The 21,421-nt window shown below is 38.7% G+C and overlaps 1 protein-coding gene across 10 annotated transcripts in view; it reads left to right on the top strand.

The window, feature by feature from the left end:
- NPAS3 (neuronal PAS domain protein 3) overlaps window positions 1-21,421 on the top strand; it is an 856,235-nt gene that overhangs the window by 778,618 nt on the left and 56,196 nt on the right. For all 10 annotated transcript variants that reach the window (XM_074328134.1, XM_019754550.2, XM_019754551.2 and 7 more), the window contains one exon: window positions 12,561-12,679. In XM_074328134.1, the coding sequence (XP_074184235.1) occupies window positions 12,561-12,679 (119 nt within the window). The remainder of the gene's footprint in view (window positions 1-12,560; window positions 12,680-21,421) is intronic.

Below are 21,421 nucleotides of genomic sequence, written 5' to 3' on the forward strand. Positions count from 1 at the left end.
GGACTACGGCTCTCAAAATGCTCTGTTAACAGAGGCCATGATTCTATGCTTCTTACTCTCCCATCATGAACGAGGAGTGATTATCATAGTTTGCTCCCACTTCCACACCATTTCCCCCAACATCATCCTTTAGAACTTTTTCTTTAAAAAAAGGAGCATTCTTTACCTGTTCTCAGTACCATTGTCTGTCAACACCCACGTCACCACCGATCTTCCTTCATGGTGCAGCTCATGCCCCACAGTTTTCCTGAAGAGCAGTCTCCTCAAGGAAGCAGCAGATGCCAGATGAAAGTTTCCAGGGTGCGTAACTATTTCACACACATGACCTTGACTGCAAAAGCTCAAAAAACTCATTCTTTGACTTACCTTTAGCCATTGGCACGATCATACCTTGACCTTTAACTGTCATTCATTTTTAAGATGCTGAACATCTGGTAAAAAAATAAAAAATTGAGAAAAGCTTTTTAGGATACAAAAGCAACAGAACAAGTTACAAAGGGGGAAATCTATAGATTTCTCTATATGAAATTAAAAATTTTATGTGTGTCAATGAACATTGTAAGTAGAAGTAAAAGGCAAACAAATGGGGAAATATTTGCAAGAAATATGTCAAAGATAGTATCCTTAAAACATAATATATATGTATATACATGCATATATATGTACTGTATACATACCTATACATGTACATGCATACATATGTGTGTGTGTGTGTGTCTCATTCAAATTGATAAGAAAAACACTAAAAACCCAATTGGAAAATAGACGACATAAATATATGATTCATTGAAAAATACAAATAGCCAATAAATATATTAAAACATTATTCAAATTCATTAGAAATAAAAATGCAAATTAGAAACACATGAGATGTTTTTACATATCGCCTTTTAGGGAGACCCCAGTAAAGTGTTTTCTCTGTATCTTTCACTAATATTTTTATCAAATATAAACAAATATTTCAAGACAGCGATATGAGCATCATCAAATATTGCTAATAAACATGTAAACTGATAGAGCACATGTAAACTGGAAATCAGTTTATAATATTAACTTTAAAAAAAAAATGTTCATGCTCTTTGACCCAGTGATACTCTTTCTGTATATCCACCCTAAGAAATCATAAGAAAGTTGAAGGAGGATTAATTTCAGAGAAATTCATCACCATGCAATGGAACATTATGTAGCCAGTAAAATAGTGTGTTTGAAAGTGATATACTGATATGGGCAAGCACAGATACTGTAATTTCTTTAAAAAAATAAAAAACAAACACACTGATTTGCAATCAAGACCACTAGAGCCTCGCATCCTTTTATTCCCTAAATAGTGTCTAGTAAAAGTACAGCTATGATTACGTAGTGAGTTATAACTTTTTTAACATTAAAAATATGGGAGACCCAGGAATGATCCCAATTTGACATAAATATATAAATAAAAAGTAAATAAGACTGCAACAAAACATACTAATGTTAGTTGTGACTAACTGACTGGTAAGGTTACTAGAGTTTTTTTTAATACTTTTTTTAGATTTTCCAAGTTTTCTATGAACACAGGGGGGAAAAAATGGAGAGAGATATAAACTTGTTTAAAAGCAATAAATATTCTCGCAAAGCATTCTCTGAACAACGCTCCTTATTGGCTGCCTCATCCATGTCACCACCCCCCTGCCCTGCCATCCCTCCCTATTCCCCAGCTCATCACTGTCAGTTTCACTTGCTTGTGTCTTAACCCTTTGGGATCCCTTGCTCTATTGACTTTCTTTCATTCCCATTGTGCGGGCTTGGCTCCCATCCGTGGGAAAAGCCCACTGTCCTGAGCACTGCCTGGAAAAACCACAAAGCCATTATCATGAGGGTACACTAGCAAATTAGTGCTCTTACATTTAAGCCATGGAACTTCTAGCCACTGTGCAATCTTATTATTTTCTATTGATTCTCGTTGCTTTGCTCACATGGGCTGCTTCATACCTTTTTTTCACTCTCAAAATCCTCTCCTTCTCCCACTTCCTTAATCTCAGCAAACGACCTTTAGTCTATCGAGATTAAATTGTTGAACACCATTCCCATCACACTCCTCTCTTTCTTCCTCCTCCTCTCCATTTTTTCTCTCGCATCCTTTTTTTTCTTCCCCCAATATCAGAGGCTTTTCTTTTTCTGTTACTGATTAAATATCTCTTATGATTTCAGTTCTTCAATGAAATTTCCAATGTAGACCACCTTAAGCTCAGTCCTCTCAATCAGTAAACATACTCAAGGTCTCTTTATTTTTATCACGAAAATCACCATGGAGAAGTATATCACTTATTGACGCAACCTTTATCCCATTTTCCTATTGAAGCTGCTCTCTCTGGAGCTCCCCAAAGAATTTACAACACCAGTGCGTATGTCTGGGTGGCAGGGGACACTCTGGATAATTCTGTCCATCAACTCCTCTCTTAGTTTCCTATGTGTTAAAATAAGTGATATACTAAAAACAAATAATTTTGAACAAAAGTTCAAAAGATAAACACCAAAAAAACAAACAATACAATTTCAAAATGGGCAGAGGACCTGAATAGACATTTCTCCAAAGAAGACATACAGATGGCCAACAAATATATGTAAAGATGCTCAACATCACTAATCATAAGAGAAACGCAAATCAAAACCACAATGATATATCACCTCACACCTATCAGAATGACCATAATCAATAAATCAACAAACATCAAGTGTTGGTGAGGATGTGGAGAAAAGGGAACCCTCGTACACTGTTGGTAGGATTGCAGATTGGTGCAGCCACTATGGAAAACAGTATGGAGGTTCCTCAAAAAATTAAAAATAGAGCTGCCATATGATCCAGCAATTCCATTCCTGGGTATTTACCCAAAGAAAACAAAAACACTAATTCAAAAATATATCTTCACCCCTGTGTTCATCACAGCATTATTTACAATGGCCAAGATATGGAAGCAACCTAGATGTCCGTCAACAGATGATTGGATAAAGAAAATGTGAAACACACACACACAAAAAATGAAATATTATTCAGTAATAAAAAGAATGAAATCTTGCCATTTGCAGCAACATAAATGGACCTAGAGGGTATTATACTGAGTGAAATAAATTAGAGAAAGACAAATACCATATGATTTCACTAGTATGTGGAATCTAAGAAAACAAAACAAATGAATAAACAAAATAGAAACAGACCCATAGATAACAGAGAATAAGATGATGGTTGCCAAAGGGGAAGGGAACAGGGGATGGGAATAATTTTTTGTTGAAAAAGCATATCATGCCTTCACCACACACACACACACACACACACACACACACACACAGCCTCCTAGCTAACCTGCTATTGCAGAAAAGAACTGTTTTAATAACTTAAAATTTCCAAAACATTTTCTAGAAACTCAAAGGGCAACATTGCTAGAATTTCCTTGTCACTAGTGCATATCTCTCCAAATAACAGTTTTCTGTAAAGCCTTTTACCAAAATCTGGAGTCATGAAGTTGCAATGTGAATCATTAGAATGGAGGTGTTCGCATGTTGTTATCTTTACCCACCCAGAGAGCCACATGACTTAGTACCCTCTCAGGTGCCATCTCATCAGAGAGGTCCTGTGACCACCCAAGCAAAATGTATCCCTCATCCCTCTCTAGCCCCTGATTCTGCATTGCTCTTCTTTATAGCATTAATCACTACCAGAAATTGTTATGTGTTTTCCCCTCCTCCAAAATGTAAGCACTGTTATAAATGGTTCCAGCTCATTATAGATACTCAGTAAGTATTTAATTTAAATCCCTGAACAAAAACTAAGTGAGTTATAATAAAACATGTGATATGTGTGCTTACATGGGCTATTTAAAATACTCTATTGTCTTTTAGGGCCATGTGCTAAGGGCAAGACGTTCCAGAGACAGGCAGAAAACCAGACTTTAAAAATTTAAAAGGTACACTCTCGGGCCTGCACAGTAGAGAGTGATACTTTGTGTATCCATGGTTTGAATCACTGCCTGATTTTTCACCCAGCACTGCATAATTGTTTCTCATCACATAGCATTGTTATAGTTAGTCATAGAGCGTTAAAGCCATGAAAAGACAGGATGCATGTGTATGTGTCTGCAAGTGCCTGTAACCAGACTCCTCTATATAACCCCTTTTTAAAATATAGTATGTCGACAACATCTGCGCCTGAGCTGGAGATTTGGCCAGAATGCTAAGAAAATAAATATGGCAGTTTGACTCGATACTAGTAACCAGTTACTGCTTCATGGATAGGCTGCACGGAAGACTCATGTATATAAAATAGTATATTAAAGTAAACTTACAAAAGCAGAGAGCAATCATTGCAACTATAATTTTTTCTTCCTCTTTGGGATTCTAATTTTAAAAGCATTAAAGAAGACAGCTGCTCATGCTGTGATATGCGCTAAACAGCCTGAAGGATGGGAAAAAAATATATTTGTAGCTCATAATAACTATTGACCTTTCTGATATACAATGTTTTCTGTGTTAGCTATTCGGTTCTATCAACAGTGAAGATTGAACATGACTTTTTAATAGAAAACATGGGGTTTCGAGCTGCCTTCACAAAGGTGTTTATGTATTGTTATTTTGTTTTGTACTACAAAGACTATGCCTGATGCCCTTTGTCTGACATCATGCTTGTTGTTAAGAAAAGAAAAAGGAAAGGAAAGGAAAGAAAAGAAGGAAGGAAATAAAAGAAGGAAACAGAAGGGGGTGGGGAAGCTTCAATGTTAGTGAGTATGTTTTATATGAAGAATTGGCTCGTAACCACTTTATAGTCATGATAAAAGCATTGCCACACTCGATCCCATACACAATATTGGTAATGGAATCCAAGCACTGTCCCGGGGGGCCATGCTGTATTTTTCTCCCAGAATAGATCCCTCTAGTGGCAACATTTATAGGGAGTCTCTAAGAAGTAATTTAAAACATTCACTTTGAGTATTCATATGGCATGTTTGTTGGCACAGCCTGCTGCATAATAGGTCACATTGGATGTCATGTACTCTCAAAGGCTATCTTTACAATACCCAGTTTTTCCCCTTGAACTTTCCTGTTGCTCAGGAGTTGTGTATAGAAACACCCAATGGTAGCAGCTTGACTCTGACACTGTGTATATTTCCCCAGAGTGGCATCATGCAAACACAAACCACAGAGCAGCAGGCGGCAGCTGAACATTCTCCCCTCCCTCAAGGGACAGCCGCACCAAGTAGCAACCCCTGCCAGGCACAGGAAATCTGAAAGGCAACCTCATGCATTGGTATTCTCATCCAAGGCAGGTGGACATTGCCAGGGAGTTTGTGATGACAGGTGGCACGGATTGGCAGATTATTTCTTTCTTTCTTTCTTTCTTTATTTGCTGGATTGTTTTTAATGTGACTTTGAAAGAAGTTTATTGCATCACTATTGAACCACAATTATTTTCACAGCTATGCTCTGGAGTCTCAGTTAATGATTCATAAGTTTCTAAACAAAGCTGAAGACTCACAACTGAGTGGGAACAGGAACCAGCCCTAATGAGACTTAAATAAATTTGGCTTTTCCGTGGTACTCCAGAGCAAGCCCTGAAGCAGACAGAGGCTAACTGCTGAGCCAGAGCATAACGGCTGGAACTGCACGTGCATGACATCCAAAGAGCGGTACAACTTGTATCCACAGGGAATGGTGGGCGCTGCCTCGCTATCAGTGGCCCAGGGGCCAGTCTAGTCTACTAAGGGCCATTACCCCCTTCACAGTTGCCCTGGCACATGGTAGAGGACAGACTAGTGGGACAAAAACCAACTCTCAAAAGACAGAGAACAAAGTACCCTCTAATTCTGGGAGAAATCGGGCCAATCCTCTTTTAACTACCAAATTCACTGGTCCACGACTCTCAAAATAACACTTTTGCAGAAAACGCTTCCTTAGAGATGAATACAGGGGGAAGACATAACGATTCCCTCTCCTCAAAATGAGAAAAAAAAAAAAAAACTTCTTGGACAAGATGTTTGGTGTGAGAATGGCAGGGGTAAAGTGAATAATTCTTCTTTAAAGAAAGCATCTGAATGTTACTTTATTCAACATGCAGGCTGAGTGCCTACTTACATAAAACACAATCCTAGGAACTTGGGGAGATGAAGGAGGCAGGAGAAGAGCAAATAGATACAACAAAAGACAAGCAAGACATTACACCTGCCTTTCAAGATCTCGTGATCTTGTAGATGACACTGTTGATAGCACCTTTTGCAAATTGCACATTTTAAAAAATCAATTGAGCAGTTACCTTTGAGAACACAGACCTTGGTTACAAAAATCAGCATGGCAGGTAGTTTTCCTTGCATGTGTGAATTCTCCAGGTATTGACACACTGGGCAATGCATTCCTTGTCTTTATCACATGAGTTTTTCAATCGTATGTGGTTGTTACATATCAAAACAAGACTATGATTTTTCCAAAGAGTCTCTACATGGATGTTATATTAGTTAGCTATCGTTGTATAACAAATTACCTCAAATATTGACAGTTTAAATGGGAAAAAAAAAGAAAGATATCTCACGTAGTTTCTACAGGTCAGGAATCCAGTTGCAGCTCCTCTGAGCACCGTGTTTCCCCGAAAATAAGACCTAGCCAGACCATCAGCTCTATCGCGTCTTTTGGAGCGAACATGAATATAAGACCAGGTCTTATATTATGTTAGATGAGACCCGGTCTTATAGTATAGGAAAATAAGACCAGGTCTTAGATTCATGTTTGCTCCAAAGGACGCATTAGAGCTGATGGTCTGGCTAGGTCTTGTTTTCGGGGAAACACGGTAGTTCTAGCTCAGGATTTCTTATGAGATTTCGATGGAGATGTCAGTCAGAGGACAGTCCTCTGAAAGCTAGACTGCGGCAGGAGGCTCCACTTCTAATCTCGCTCATGTGACTGTTAGCAGGAAGCCTCAGTTGCTAGGAGGAAACTCGCTGTCCTCTTCACAGGGCTGCGCCAGTATCCTCATAACATGGCAGCTGGCTTCCCTCAGAGTGAATGATGCAGGAGAGAGCAACAAGGAAGCCACTCTGCCTGTGATGACCACGTCGTACTCTGCTGGTTCCACCAGGTGCTGTTGGAAGTCTAGCCCATGTGTGAGAGGAGAGGAAATAGGCTCCACCTTTTGGAAGGAGGTGTATTGAAGAATTTGTGGCATCAAATTAGCACAGATGTCATCCTGGATAAACATAAAATCTGCTGGGACCATTTGTGTGAGAAAAGATTTATTTTTACCATGCTTGGCCTACTATTGGGAAATTAAGTTGGGAAGATTTTGTTTAAAGTCAACATTTAATGACTGTTAGTTTTTCAACATATTAGTATATTGTAAATATAAATAATATAAATATTTTACACATACATATACATATACATATATACATACCGTGGGTGCCAGAAAAATGTATACAAGTGGACACTTTGGTCAGCATTGCTCAAGCAGTAGTTCGCCATAATCAGAAGTGTCTGGATGCTGATGGTAACCACTTTAAGCATCTCTTGTAATTGCAGAAGTCAAACGTGACTTGTATTCATCTTTTGTTATTGGTATATATTGAGTATTACAATTTTAAACAGTGTTCCTTTCTTAAAATGTGTATATATATTTTTTGGCTATATATATATATATATATATATATATATATATATATATATGTATATATGTAGAGAGAGAGAGAGAGAGATATGATATGATATATATCTAGATCTAGATCTAGATATAGATCTTTGCTCTGGGTAGAAGGAACCATGCTAGGATCAGAGTTAAACAAGTCTCAGCCCTACTGCCCTGGAGTACCTAGCATAAAAGATAAAATGTGGATGGATATAAGTTACTGTAAGAGCACTGTATCTACATCATGACCTTTGGAGTCAGTCAGACCTATGTCATGTCTCTGTGCTTTGTCACTGACCACCTGGGAGACTTGAACAACATACTGACTCTTTTTATGTAATAATAAAGATTTGGTATTTGTATCAGTCATTACAAGCTAAGTTTTATTGCAGTGAAAAAAAAAACAAACAAACAAAAAAACAGTCCCCAAATTATAAGAAAGATATATTTCTGGGAGGGTTGGTTGAGGGTTCTACTCCACGTTGTCTTCATTCCAAGACGCAGGCTGATGGAGCAGCCACCATCTGAAATGTTGATCGTCACCATGGCAGAGGGAAGGAGAAAGTAGCATCTCATGACTGCTTCTTGTAGAAAATTCCGGGTGGAAGTGACACATGACTTGCTCATATTTTACTGGCACAGAACGCCATATGACCATACCTAACTTCCAAGTCACTGAAGAAGTGCAGGCAAAATTTAGTCAGAAACAACTTGTCATATACTTGACACATACTCATTCTAAGGTCCCAAAATACATCAGTATCAAAGCAAGCCAACAACATATGACAATGAAACAATTTGTCTTTATCAACATAATTGCCACATGAACCAACATTGCCTCCCTTCTTTTGGGAAAATCACTTTGGTTATTTGCACTTTGATTTGTCCTGTGTGCACAGAACATCTGAAAAAGGAAAGGTTCATTTAGGTAATGAAGTGGGGAAAGAGTGTATTTAAATTTGTATCTTAATGATTTACCCCAATTCCAGGTCTCCTTGAAGAGAATAAATACTTTGTTTACAATTGAGGAGTAACAATGTTACCTCAAAACTTAATTTTGCTTTTTTCTCCCTCACACATCAGAATTTGTTGACTCTTGGAGGGTTCTGGCACTAGAATTGCACTGAAAACATTTGGAATGTACTAAAATGAAAGGCCCGTCTAATTGGTCTCATACACATGCAGAGACCCTGCAGAGAATACCAAGTGTTGAGAGGGGACCTGGCCCTAGGATTGGCCAGTGAGAGCTAAATGGTACTCAGTCAGCCCCTCCTTCCCCACTTTCCCCACCACCTCCTGTTCCTACATAATGATAAGGAAGGAGCAACTACAATATCAGTTAGGGAATCATAAACAGATGTGGAATAACACAGATACGATTTCACATTATGGTGGCATTTGCCAACCTAAAAATTATGACAACTTTTGCTATAAATTGTTCTGTAAATTTTACAAAATATGCAAAAACTGACATTTCAAGAGCGGAGATAATTTAGATTTATTAAAAAGTTAAGACCCTTGAGATTCAGCAAAATAGAGTATATTGCCTTATCTAGCTTTTAGTTGCATAGGTCTTGTTTTTGTTTTTTCAGCTCCTTGTTTATAATTCATAGGTCAAAACTGGCCACATGTGAGCTTTGACCACTTAATCTAGTTCTACCCATAAATTTCTTTTATGTCTCAGACAGCAGATGTAACTTCTCTGAATCCCAAATTTCTTGTCAGCGTATGCAGCAATCATGGCCTGCCTCAAAAAGTTGACAGAAAAGTATTTGATGTCTAGAAAGCACTCTAAAATGCTTCTTTGGCATTTACTGGTTCCCACTGTTTTTACAGAGCACCAGTCGTAAGGATACTTTTCTCACTGCTCCATCTTCTCTTCACACCCCCACAATACACACACACACACACACACACACACACACACACACATCCCTTCTCTATTTAGTGCTACAGTCATGTCACACATCACTGAGGCCGTGCTGCCTTGGCTCTCTCCCAACAGAACCTTCATGAAAATAGTGCTCCTGACCTTCGAAAACTTCTCTTCTAAAGCTGCTGCTCTCACATTATCTGTCACATGCAGATAATACGTCTTTGTATATGAGCGACAACATTGTCAGAGTTGGGATAACCAGGGTACGTTTGCTAGCCCTTGTGGAAACATGGCCGTGGTGTGTGTGTGCTGTGAAAGGGTTTGGCCCACGTCCCTTTGATAAGACAGCGTGGCACATTACTTCTGCCCCTTCCTCAGAACTGGAAAGTCATATGGAATTAAAAGAGAAATTTTCATCAGAAATCAAACTTTTTTCTAAGTTGCCCCCTCTTCTTTCCCCCAACCCCCCGTACCCCCATGCTCTTGAAATAAAAAGCTTAAGGACTAGTTTAGATTTTAAATCTCAGCTTCAGTGGGGCAAAACCTGACCTTAGCATTCCTGTCACACCAGTTGTCCTGGGTTTAATTAACGCTGCGCCTGAGTGTTTAGACAATTATTGTTGTAATACATGAGGGTTGCTGTATTCACTGCCTCAGTCAGGGCACAAAGCAGTGTTCTGCCTCCACGGCTTGCGTCTTGCATTCCGTCACCCAGCAGGAAGCACCCATGCTGTGGTCTCTAACGTGCCCACTAAGTGTTTTACTGTGTGGTTACACATACTGAACACAATAATAATTTCTAATGAGGCCTCAATTACTCACTCTTCCACAGGTAGGTGGTTCTTCCTTACTGGGTTAGGGTACCCAGGATCCTGGCCTAAAACGTATTTCGTTTCTTTGGGAAGTTTCATTTGTCCTCAGCTATTGCAAACACAGTCTTGCTGAACAGAGCTGAATTTGTAAGGCTGAGTTTGTAGTGTGGATTCTGATGGCTGCATGTTAGTTCAAGTCTCTGAGGACCAGTGCCAATAGATGTGAAAAGGACAACAGTCGATTGGCATACTTTTCCATTTCCACCAGGATGAAAAACTGCTATAAATTAAGTCTAACCTTAAATGTATAATCTGTCCTTGGGAGGGGAAAAAAAAAGGATATAGCATCTTCAAGCTCTCGGCATCCCTTACGAGAAAAAATTGGTTCTAAGGGTCTCTGATCTTGTGTTTTAGTAAAATAGAACTGCACGGCTGACTGACAGCTCTGATCTAAAGCATTTACGTTTAAGTTTTGATCTCTCTGCTTTTGATTAAAACTAATGAGCTCATTTAATTCAAAATGGGAATCTCTGATAAGAGAAATAAGGTTGATGTGATTGGATTAGAGGGGCAAATTAAACTCTTAGAGCAGAAGTTTGTGCTTATATAGTGTATTAAAAAGCTGTTGGCGTATTATGGCGTGTTAGATGATGAGAAAAATTTCATAGTAATTCATATTTAATCAGAAGAAATGAAAGTACTAAATATAACATGGCTCTGCTTTTCCCTTGAGTGATAAAAAGCTGTACATTTAAAATGACATCAGATCCATGCTCTCTAAAACAAAAAAAAACAAAAAAAGAAAGAAAATCTTAAGAGAGACACATAAGAAAAGGACATTTGTCAGTGGTCCCATCACCCCAGAATAGAAATGCCATAAATATAGGAAAATATAGTAAGATAGAAATGATACAAGAAAAACCCCAGACCACAAATAGCAAGGTTTCTGTTATAATAGTAGCTCTCATTCTTCTTTCATTGGAGCATCAAGTTTAATATAAAAAATAGAGATTTCCTTTCCTTACATTTCATAATTAAAATTTTTAAGGTTTGTTGTGCCTATTTTTCTGTGTTTTAATAACTATTTTCACATACTGTATATTTAATTCTTAAGTCTTTATTCCTACCCCAGAGAAAATCAGGGTTAGCATAGGGCTGCTCAAAAGAAATCTTGTCTGTTGTTGAACCTATTTTTTTTTGTTTTAGAATAAGAAACACTTTAAAAGTACTATTTTAGAAGAATAAAATTAGAGTATTTATTAGGCTTAGAAACCCCAAACTTATTTTTTTTGCAGGAAGATACTTAAATTTATAAAATACCATAGGAGATTGTTTTTAAAGAAAACAGATTTATGTTGCCTTCTACCTTTTTGCATAAAGGTGTTTTTAGATCAGCAAGACTACAAACTACCATGTTAAGTTTCATAAGTAAAAACGTATTCTACTTAATCTAAAAACATAGAAAGGGAAAGAATATCTTTCTTAAGAGAGGAGACTGTTATTTTCTCATATCCGAAGCAGAGATGTGAAAACACAGAGTGTTCAGATAAAGGCTGGGGACACCACGCTGCCATTAGTGACAGGAATGGAAAGCTGACATTGTGAGTCACTTCTGTTTGTTTCTGTCCGTCCATCCTTTTCTTAGCCCTCTATCTCGAGTCAGTTGAGAAGACTTCTTGCTTCTTATTCCCCACAATGAAGAAAACCAACTCAGGAGAGCAAGAGTATTGGCCAGGGTACAGCTACACGACCTTGATGGTTTTTTGGTCCTCAGAACCCCCCAGTAGGCAAATGATGCAAGAAGTAATTCTCTGGGAGAACAAAGAGTGAGTCATCCTTACCTCATCTCAGAAGCATCTCTGCCTGGGTCTTAGCTGATCCCATTAATCTATGGGGTCCTTCTTTTTCATGACAGTTCTCTCCATATACACCGGCCAAGCCTCCAGATGTGCCATCATTACTTACGTACTATCAGACCCCACTTAGGTTGCTGCTAGAAGTTAAAAGGCCTGAAAAGCTCTTGCTAGAAACTGGAACCGAGTTACTTTGGATACATTAATTTCTCTTTTTTATTTTCTGCAAAGTAAACATTTCCTAAATGAGGCAAATTGATTACTACACTCTTAGCACCCGTCAGTCATTTATTTTTAGTGAACTCAAGGATTGCACCTGAGCAGTAGTTCTGAGGGGTTGTGCAGAGATCTAAATCGTGTGTATATATTTTTGTATTCTTCAGTGGAGTCAACCAGCCCCAGTCTGCTAACCACTGACAACACCCTTGAGCGTTCCTTTTTCATCCGAATGAAATCTACTCTGACCAAACGTGGTGTGCACATCAAATCTTCGGGATATAAGGTAAGCTGGGCTCCAGGAGGGGGGAATAGTTCTCTTAGGTCAATCCTAGGTCATTTGCATTAAGTTTCCCAACTGCGTGGGGTCCGTGTAATTAACACATGTGAACTTGAGCAGCCCATAGGGTTCTTAGCTATCTTTCTGTCTCAAGGTAGGGACTTTGTTACCCCTTAGTCTCACTTCAGACATTGCTGGTACACCAAATGCCTCAATATAGGGTCTTCTCTTGAAACACTTGTTAATAATGCACCAAGGGCTTTAGCGATTGCTAGAAATTCACTTTGTTGGAGAAAGTAAGCCAAATTCATATCAGTCCTTAAAAGAAGTGTTCTAGAAGCGCCACTTATAAGAATTCCACTTTTCCCACTTCCCCCTTTAACCCCTTTTTCTTTGGAGAAAGACTGCATTTCAATGGCATATTGGCCTCTGAAATTCGTATACGTAAATAAGATCAGGTTGGACATCAGACATCTTAATTTTGAAATTACAATTATTGAATATTCAGAGTATATGTTCCTTGCAACAGCGAAGACCCAGTCTGGAGTCATAATCTACATTATTATCATTTTAAGGTTAAGAATATAAAAGCCTCCTAATCTCGGGAAACTCCGACATTGCGGTTACTATAGCAACATAAATTAAGACCTATGAAATTTCTGAAATGCCTTTGGCAATCTGAATCATATCAGTTTTACAACTCACTAACCAATCTCTCAAACAATGTTTATTATATGTGGGAGGACAAACAGAAATGGAATGTCCTGTAGACACGACCAGCCCGACCTTCCCCAATTTTAGAGTTTCGGGCTTCTGATAGCTGTTCTTTAGGATGACCATGGTCAGGGATGGTCACAGCCATTATCATCAGGCCTTAAAAACCTTCTATAAATCATCAAGAGACTAGCAGCTGCATAAAAGTCAGAGTCAGGCACTTTATTTGATATGAATTCTTCAGGAACAAAAAAAAAAAAAAAAAAAAAAAAAAGGAAAGGAGGAAGGGAAGCAGGCCCTTCCGTGAACGACCTTTAGCTGAGCTGTCCTACAGTCTGAAAGGCACACGTGGAGCGTCCTTAACCTTTAACAGGTTTCAAAGCAAAGGAAAGGACCTGGGCAGCAATGCCTGCTGTAGCTTTACCCTGTAAAGCCTGTTACAAAGGGATATGTTGGAGGGGAAAAAAACAGACTCTATTCTCAGGACCATTTTGCATGTTCCTGCTTCATTGCACACAATACATTTATTAGTTAACTGCAGCATTAGCAAGTTTGGAGTTCTATGAGCAAACTGCAGGTGTAATGATAGCTGTCATTTTAATGCAACAAAGATGCATTCTTTGCATTCTAGCATTCAGGAGCTGTCGGCTTCCTTTCAACTATTACTTTTCTGTCTATCAGCATTTGTTCTTCACCTTTAGTGGTTTTTGCAGATTGGTAGGGGGCATATCAGAGGAGAGAAGAAGGTGGGACAGGTGAGGTATAGTTTGAAAAAGCAATATTCAGTATAATTCAATATCATTAGGTAATTTAATATCCTGGGAAAAAAAATATTACTTTCACATGACAAACTAGAGATTGTAAAACTCTGTAAAATTTTGAATCTGCAAAAAAGTGAGATGGGTGGGTAGAAACATAATATGGGGAAGTAGTTTGAGATTCAGTCTAGGCAAGAAACCAAGTAGCTTGGGTTAGGTTTGTTTGTTTTGCCATAGGGGCACCTAAATAAGGCTGTTTTTGCAAGTGACCTGAAATTGGACTCATTAATTTCTTAAGTATCATTAGAACATTCATTCAACAAGTAATTATTGAGCTCCTACTATGGAGCCTGTTCTAGATCCTGGAAACCCAGAGCTGAACAATAAAAAGTTCCTGCTTTCGTGGCATTCCATTCTACATAACAGGAGGAGACAGACAATAATAAGTGAATAAATAAAGACGGTGATTTCAGAGAGTGATGATGGCCAAAATGACAATAGCTAACATTTATGTGCACTACAATGTGTTGGGCAGGGTACAGTAGACATGGATTAGCCCTCACTTCAATCTCAGAAGAAAGTATTCTCTGTGTTTCCATTTTACAGATGAAGAAACTGAGGCTAGAGAGGTTAATTAGCATACCCAACATCACAGGTTGCAGAGACAGCTAGGGTTTGAACTCTGGGAGTCTGGCTCACACTCCATGTGCTTAACCACTAGGTGACACTATATACAGACAGTGAAGCAGGGTAATGTGAGGGAGTCTCCAATGGGGACCACTTTAGGTGGGAGGGTCGCGAAGGTCTCCCTGAGGAGGTGGCATGTTACCTGTGAGTGGTGAATAAGAAGGGACCTCCAAGCAATCATGGGGAATAAGAGTGTTTCTGGAGCTCCTTGGGTTTAAGATTAAAGACACCTTGCTATAAGAAGGGTCCTTCGAGAAACAAAATATTACAAAGTTCAACCTTGAATGTCTAGGATGGGAAAAGATTTAGGAGCTGTTCCCTTTCATCAAACTATATATGTTAAGGTCCTCTGACATTATGCTGTCAGTACATCTTTCTCAAGACATCATAAAAGTCTCCACCCAATGCCTTATCCCCTCCCCAGAACTGCTAACAGGAGAGGTGATTCACCCCCTGTTCCCCCAATAAGATGAATCATCCAACACACCTAGCTCTTCCCCTCCTCATCCCTCCACAGTGAACTTCACTGGTTAGTTAACCTTGTCAGAAAGTTGCTAGAAGAGCTGTGAGAACCCATGACATGACACAGCTGAATAACATCCCCATTTATCTGTTCGTTCTCAGTAAATAATTCTAACAGCTTATAAAACATTCAAATAAAACTGATAATCACCTCACCACCACACAATAAACACAAATAAAAAGAAACAATGATGATAATTTCTCCATATTCCCAATAGTCCCCTAATTTATTACCATTGTGTGCTTCTTTCTTTTCCATTAAAGATCCAAAATGTTAAGCCTTGCTCAGTGCAGGTCATTATATTTCTCTCCTTTTTTTCTGTAACCTTGGGAAATGGACTTTTCTGACTTTCTCCATCATTTTGTCTGCCAGTCTCTTTAGTGTTATTGTTGCTGATAGTAATAGTAACAAAAGGACCACATATTGAACATTGACGCTGTAGTACACTATACCAAACCCTTTATACTTCTTTTATCTAATCCGTACAACATTATGTAAAGACTTCCCATGTTCCAGGCATTGTTCAAACTTTACATTCTATTATGCCCATTTTGCAGGTGGTGAAACTGAGGCTTCAATGGGTTTAGCACTTTGCCTGTGTTCATATAGCTTTTCAGTAGCTACTGAGGAGCCAGGATTGATCCAGGCAGTTAGGCTCCAGAGTTTGCCCCCTTCACCCCTCTGTTTCACTGCTTAATGGACTAAGTCCAAAGAAGGGCTCAGCATGAGCTGGATCTCAACATGTGAAAAATTAATCTAAGGTTTTAAAAGAAAAACCGCTTGCCTGATTACAACCTGCCCGTTGTGGCTCAGCATATCCTGCAGCACTGGTTCACAGAGATTTGCAGAGATCTACCTCCCTTTCCATGGACTATAAAACCCACAAGTACCCATGACCAGGAATTCGAGCCAAGGAAGCGCTGATTCACTAAAGTGTAATGGTAAATTGCTGTTGCTTCCTCGCCCCAGTCCTCAGAAAAGTTGCCCTGTCTCCAATGAAGTTTTCCAGCTGACATTCAGTTGTCTCTTTCTTCATTTGCTTTGAAATCCACAGTAGCTCTGTTATCTAGACCAGCCACTTTTTATGCCTCAGGGGCTTCCTTGTTGTTTGGGTCTCATTGTTGGCCACATATCTTAGCATAACACAGCCCGACTTTAAATTACATTGCATCAGTATTCTGCCTTCTTGATGAGGTCTATGTTTGGGGGAACTTACTAGGTATAGCACAGGGGGTAAAAGGAGATATGTAATCAGGGAAATTAGAGAAGTGAAGACTAATTGGGTCGCCTCCTTAGCGCCTGTCTTGGGAGGATAGTTTCCTTCAGTGTGGGACTGTCAGTTTGCTAATCTGCTCTTAAATGCCCACCAGCTCCACTGTCATTTCTGGAGTACTTACCCAGGCACATCACGGTGTCCTACCTCTAATGGCACAGGAGAGCACCCTGGACTGGGAAACACAGACAAAGAGAGGAAAGCTGTTTATATAATGCTGAGAATGCCTCTGAATTCTGCAGAAGCAAAAACCTTAAAATGTCCAGAGTCCCTGCTTTGGCACATACGAACGGCTTATTAGGGAGCACAGGGGAACTCCAGATTCTTAAAAACAAACAGTCCCCCATCTGGGATGATTTGATATAAATCAGGCTTTAGCCAAGTGTTGAACTAAATGATTTCTGAAATTTATCCAGCCTCCTTATGATCTAGAGTCATAAAGTATAAGTAATAGAGAAAATAATTTGTAGAGTCACTAGTTCATTCGGACTGCTGGTATACGTCAGCTTGAGCATATCTGTATCTAAACATGAAGTAACAAAAGCAAATAATTAAAGGGTGCTAATTAAAGAAAGATTTTTTTGCCTTCTCTAAGTAAACATAAGTGTCTTTTAAATTAGAAAATGCTCTTGTTCGTATTTTAAAATTCATGGTTATATCTGTTCTGTGGAGTAATTCACTTCCATAATTTTAACAGTGATTTGTTTTAGTTTGGGTGTCATAGATCCCTTTAACGATCTGATGAACTTTGTCAAGCCTCTCTGACGGTAAATTCATTTTGCATCAGGGAGTTCCCAAATGCCTGAAATGTATCCAGTGATCTCAGGTTACAAGACCCTACTTAATATGATGACACCTTCAGTACTTAACTAAAACACTGAAGTTAGTGCATCTTCCAAAACGTATTTCACCAATATCACAGTAGCCCTTTCCTTTCTCATGTCTCCCTCCCATTTATGCATTTAGTGTTAATACAAGTTGAAGTCCTGTTGCAAAAGACATCAACTCCTAGATTGCAAAAGGACAAAACTAAGATTTACATTTTGATACTGTCATGCAGATAGAGATAATCTTCTGAAAAACATTTCTCAGAAAATATTCTTTATAAAAATTATACCTAATATTTAAAAATTATATCTGTTATTTTCAGTGGCACACGGTCCTTCTTTTCTTCCTGTTCATTTAGGTGTGCCATAGTGTTGCCTCACTAGGATATCTAATGTCAAAATCACAGCTAGGAAAATTTTAAAGTCAAAGGCTTTTCATAGGCAAACATATTTTGGACTGAATGTGTATATTGACAAGACTCAAGATAGCAAACTAAAAGGGAATTATTACTTACTATGTCAATGATTTGGAATTTTAGTTCTTGTTTAATTCTAATTAAAAATCCATAATACATAAAAAAGTCCACAATACACAGCATCAACCCCTCTCTCTTGATCATTTGCCACTTTAATGTGCTGCCAAAATTGGTTGAATCCACCAACTGCTATTTCCATTCCTCTTTTTACTGGCTCTATTGTGAGAAATTCCCAAATTACCTCCCAGGAAATGTTACGTCTCCATGCCATCCTGCACCCTGCTCTCTGGAATATTTTCTCAAAGCCTCAGGGATCATTTACTTCTCTGCTCCTGAGTCATCAATGGTTTATAGCGCCACTATATTCAAGAATCTGGCCCTAGCCTACCTTTTCTACCACCGCCTCCATTGTTCTTTCCCAGAACTCTTAATACAGATGCTCTAGGAAAATCTATCCAGTCATTTTTCCTGAAACACGTTTGCATATTCACACTGCTATGCTTTTCACCATGCTGTTTTCGTTTCCTAAAATTCCTCTCTGCCACACTTCCATAGGCAGTGTAACCCATATGACACGATACAAATACCAGTTTTTTATTTTCATCTCCCCCCCGCCGTGTACCCATCCCTACTCCTCTGTGCTAAAATAGCATTTTTAAGCTCTCTGTGCCTCAGTTTTCTCACCTATAAAATGAAGCTATTAACAGTACATAGCCCAGAAAATATCCCTAGGGATCAAGTGAGAGAACACAGACTCAGCTAAGCATCTTCTCTCCATTTTATCAAGCACTTTTATATAATTTCATAGGAACCTCACAACAATTCTTTTAGTTAATTATCTCTCTTTTCCCCATTTTGAAGATAGGTAAAACTGAGGCACAGAAATGTGAATTGACTTGTCTAAGGTCACATAAATGGCAAATGGCAAAACTGAGAGAACTAAGCAGATTCCCTGATGTCACATGTTTTCTTTCCCATTTGCTAAATTGGATATTGGATACTTCCTGATTCTGGTCTCTTCCCTCAGCACCTATAACAGTAGTTGCCACTCAGTAAATGTTAGTTGTGAATTGCATGCTCTCTTTTTTTCTGAAGTAGCAATGAAAAGTGTTGACAGTACCAAACTCTATAATGAGCCACCAGAGATCCAGCTAGTTGACAGCAGTGTCTTTCAGATGTGACCATTGGAATTGCTATGAACCCAAGTGGCTATACCATGATCTAGCTCACATTCCTCCATCCGGCCTGCACAGACGTTGTTCATCTTTACCAGTGCCTCACAAAGCTCAGAATGTACCACGTCCTTCGCCTTCTCTTGAGCCTCAGTTGAGACTGCTTTTCAGAAAATGAAAAACAGAGGCATTTTAGCATCACCTGTTCATCATGACTTCATACTGGCATCTGGAAATTACCATTTTCTTTCTAGTAAATCATCTTTCCAGAATTTTTTTTCTGGATATTAACATTTTGAGACTCTATCTTTCTGACAGAACAGTATTTGCTGATAGCCTGCCTTCTGGCACAGCTCCATGATTTCTCAAAGACTGCTAAAAATGTGTGAAGTGTGATTATAAGAAGGCTGGTTCTTTCTTTGCCCAAGAGAGTAACTGTATGCGGTGAGTTTTAATTGTACCAGAGAAGTGTCGTTTGGAGGTGTGCCCAGCACTAAGGTAGGGGCAATGTGGTGGTGGTCCTTGTCTAGAGCTTTCTAAGAGCATACACTGAACTTATCAAATAGAAGCTCTCTTCCTCCTAGACAAGTGTGGACAGACTACACGCCATCTGGATGTTTCTTCCAGTCTGAGATTCAGAGATGGTCCAGGTGTGTGGACGTACATATCAGTGCTTCTCTTGAAGCCTTCGCCTTAGCTTTGTCTTAAAATGATGACTACAGTATTCCAAGCTGCACAAAATGTAACTGTCTTGTCAAATCAATAGATGAATTTTCAGAGAGACCGAAAATTCTGTCAACTCATTCAGGTTTTCTAAGACTACACATTTATTGCCTTTCCATCAACCTAGACACCCAGAATAAATTGAAGGAGAAAAAAGTTTCTAGGATAAAACTTACAGGCAGACGTTATTGTGATGAAAAATGCAAATAAAGGAGAGAACTAATGAAATCAAAATTTTAAAATCCTATTATCTCTTTTTAGTCCCTGCTCACCTCTGCACAATTGTCCATTAAACGTGGTTTCCAGTGTCATGTGAAATACAACCGACATTGTTTCTGATCCTAAAGAATTTATTCCCCATTACCAAGGTGTGCCAGTAGTTCTAGCCTAGGATATGTCATTTCTGCCGGGACTAATCAGCAAGATATTTTACCAACTCGAGGTATCACTAGCCATTTTGTGAAGTGTTTTTAAATTCTAAGTATGTCAGTAACTGCACCCTGAATATGTTGCTAACTTACAGAAACTTCATTTTCCATTATACAGATTTTAGAAAGAAGGTAGAAGTAACAGCATCCCATCTTTGAGTAATGATGGATCTTTTCAGGTTGGGTTTCTGAGTCTTTGGTAGCTAAGAATAATGAAAATGAGGTTCACTTTGAAAATTACATCATTGATGCAAAAATTAACAACTCTTTCTGTATATGATGTGTTTTGACTAATTAGTGCCCTTCAAAATTGTCATTAATGCTTCTGTAAACATCTCAGTCTGATAGATTTTTAAATATAATCTCTCTGAGACTAGGGCCTATTATAAAGAGTTAACAAAGCAAAAAAAAGACAGGTTTAAGAACTGAAAAGGAAACACAAGCGCAGTTCATCACTTTTTCAGGCCCACCTCTCTTTGATTGGCTAAGATTCCCTAACAACAGCTGCCGAGCTCCACCATTTCTGTTTCCCTAAAGTAATCACCTGATCCAGTGGTCTGAAGTAGCAGTTACTTAACTCTTTATAGATTTTAAGGGCTTCCAGGTACATTGCCCTGTTTGACCCTCACTACCTCAAAGCTACTCTGCTGAAGAGTCATTAAGCGCACTGGCTGTGACGTCACATAGCCAAGGATTTCCACTTAGCCCTGCCATTCCTGACTCTATGACTTTAAGTAAATTGTTGAACTTCTGGTTAAGCATCTGTTTTCTCTCTTGTAAAGTGGAAGTACCAAGAGAACCTCTGTTGTCAGGCTATTGTGAAATAAAGTGAATTAATGTAAATAAAGTACTATCGTAATGCTTGGCCCTTAGTGAGCACGTAATACATGTCCATCTGTGCAGTTTATGTTTATGGAACTCCTATTGTGAGGCTGATAAAGGTTGAGCTAGACAATCTACAACCTTAACTTCTGCACCTCTGCATGGGCACCTGTAACTATGGGAAGTAGTAATTCATCAGTAATATTTCAGATTATCTCCTGGAAGTTATATGCGCTCTAGAATAATAAATGATTTCTTACGAATATAGAAAATGCATTTATTTCTGGAAGATTTCTCCCTGCTTAAGTGCCCCGAATATTGATTTGATTATAAGAGACGAAATAT

Source organism: Rhinolophus sinicus, linkage group LG03 (assembly GCF_036562045.2).
Source record: "Rhinolophus sinicus isolate RSC01 linkage group LG03, ASM3656204v1, whole genome shotgun sequence".
Taxonomy (NCBI): Eukaryota; Metazoa; Chordata; class Mammalia; order Chiroptera; family Rhinolophidae; genus Rhinolophus; species Rhinolophus sinicus.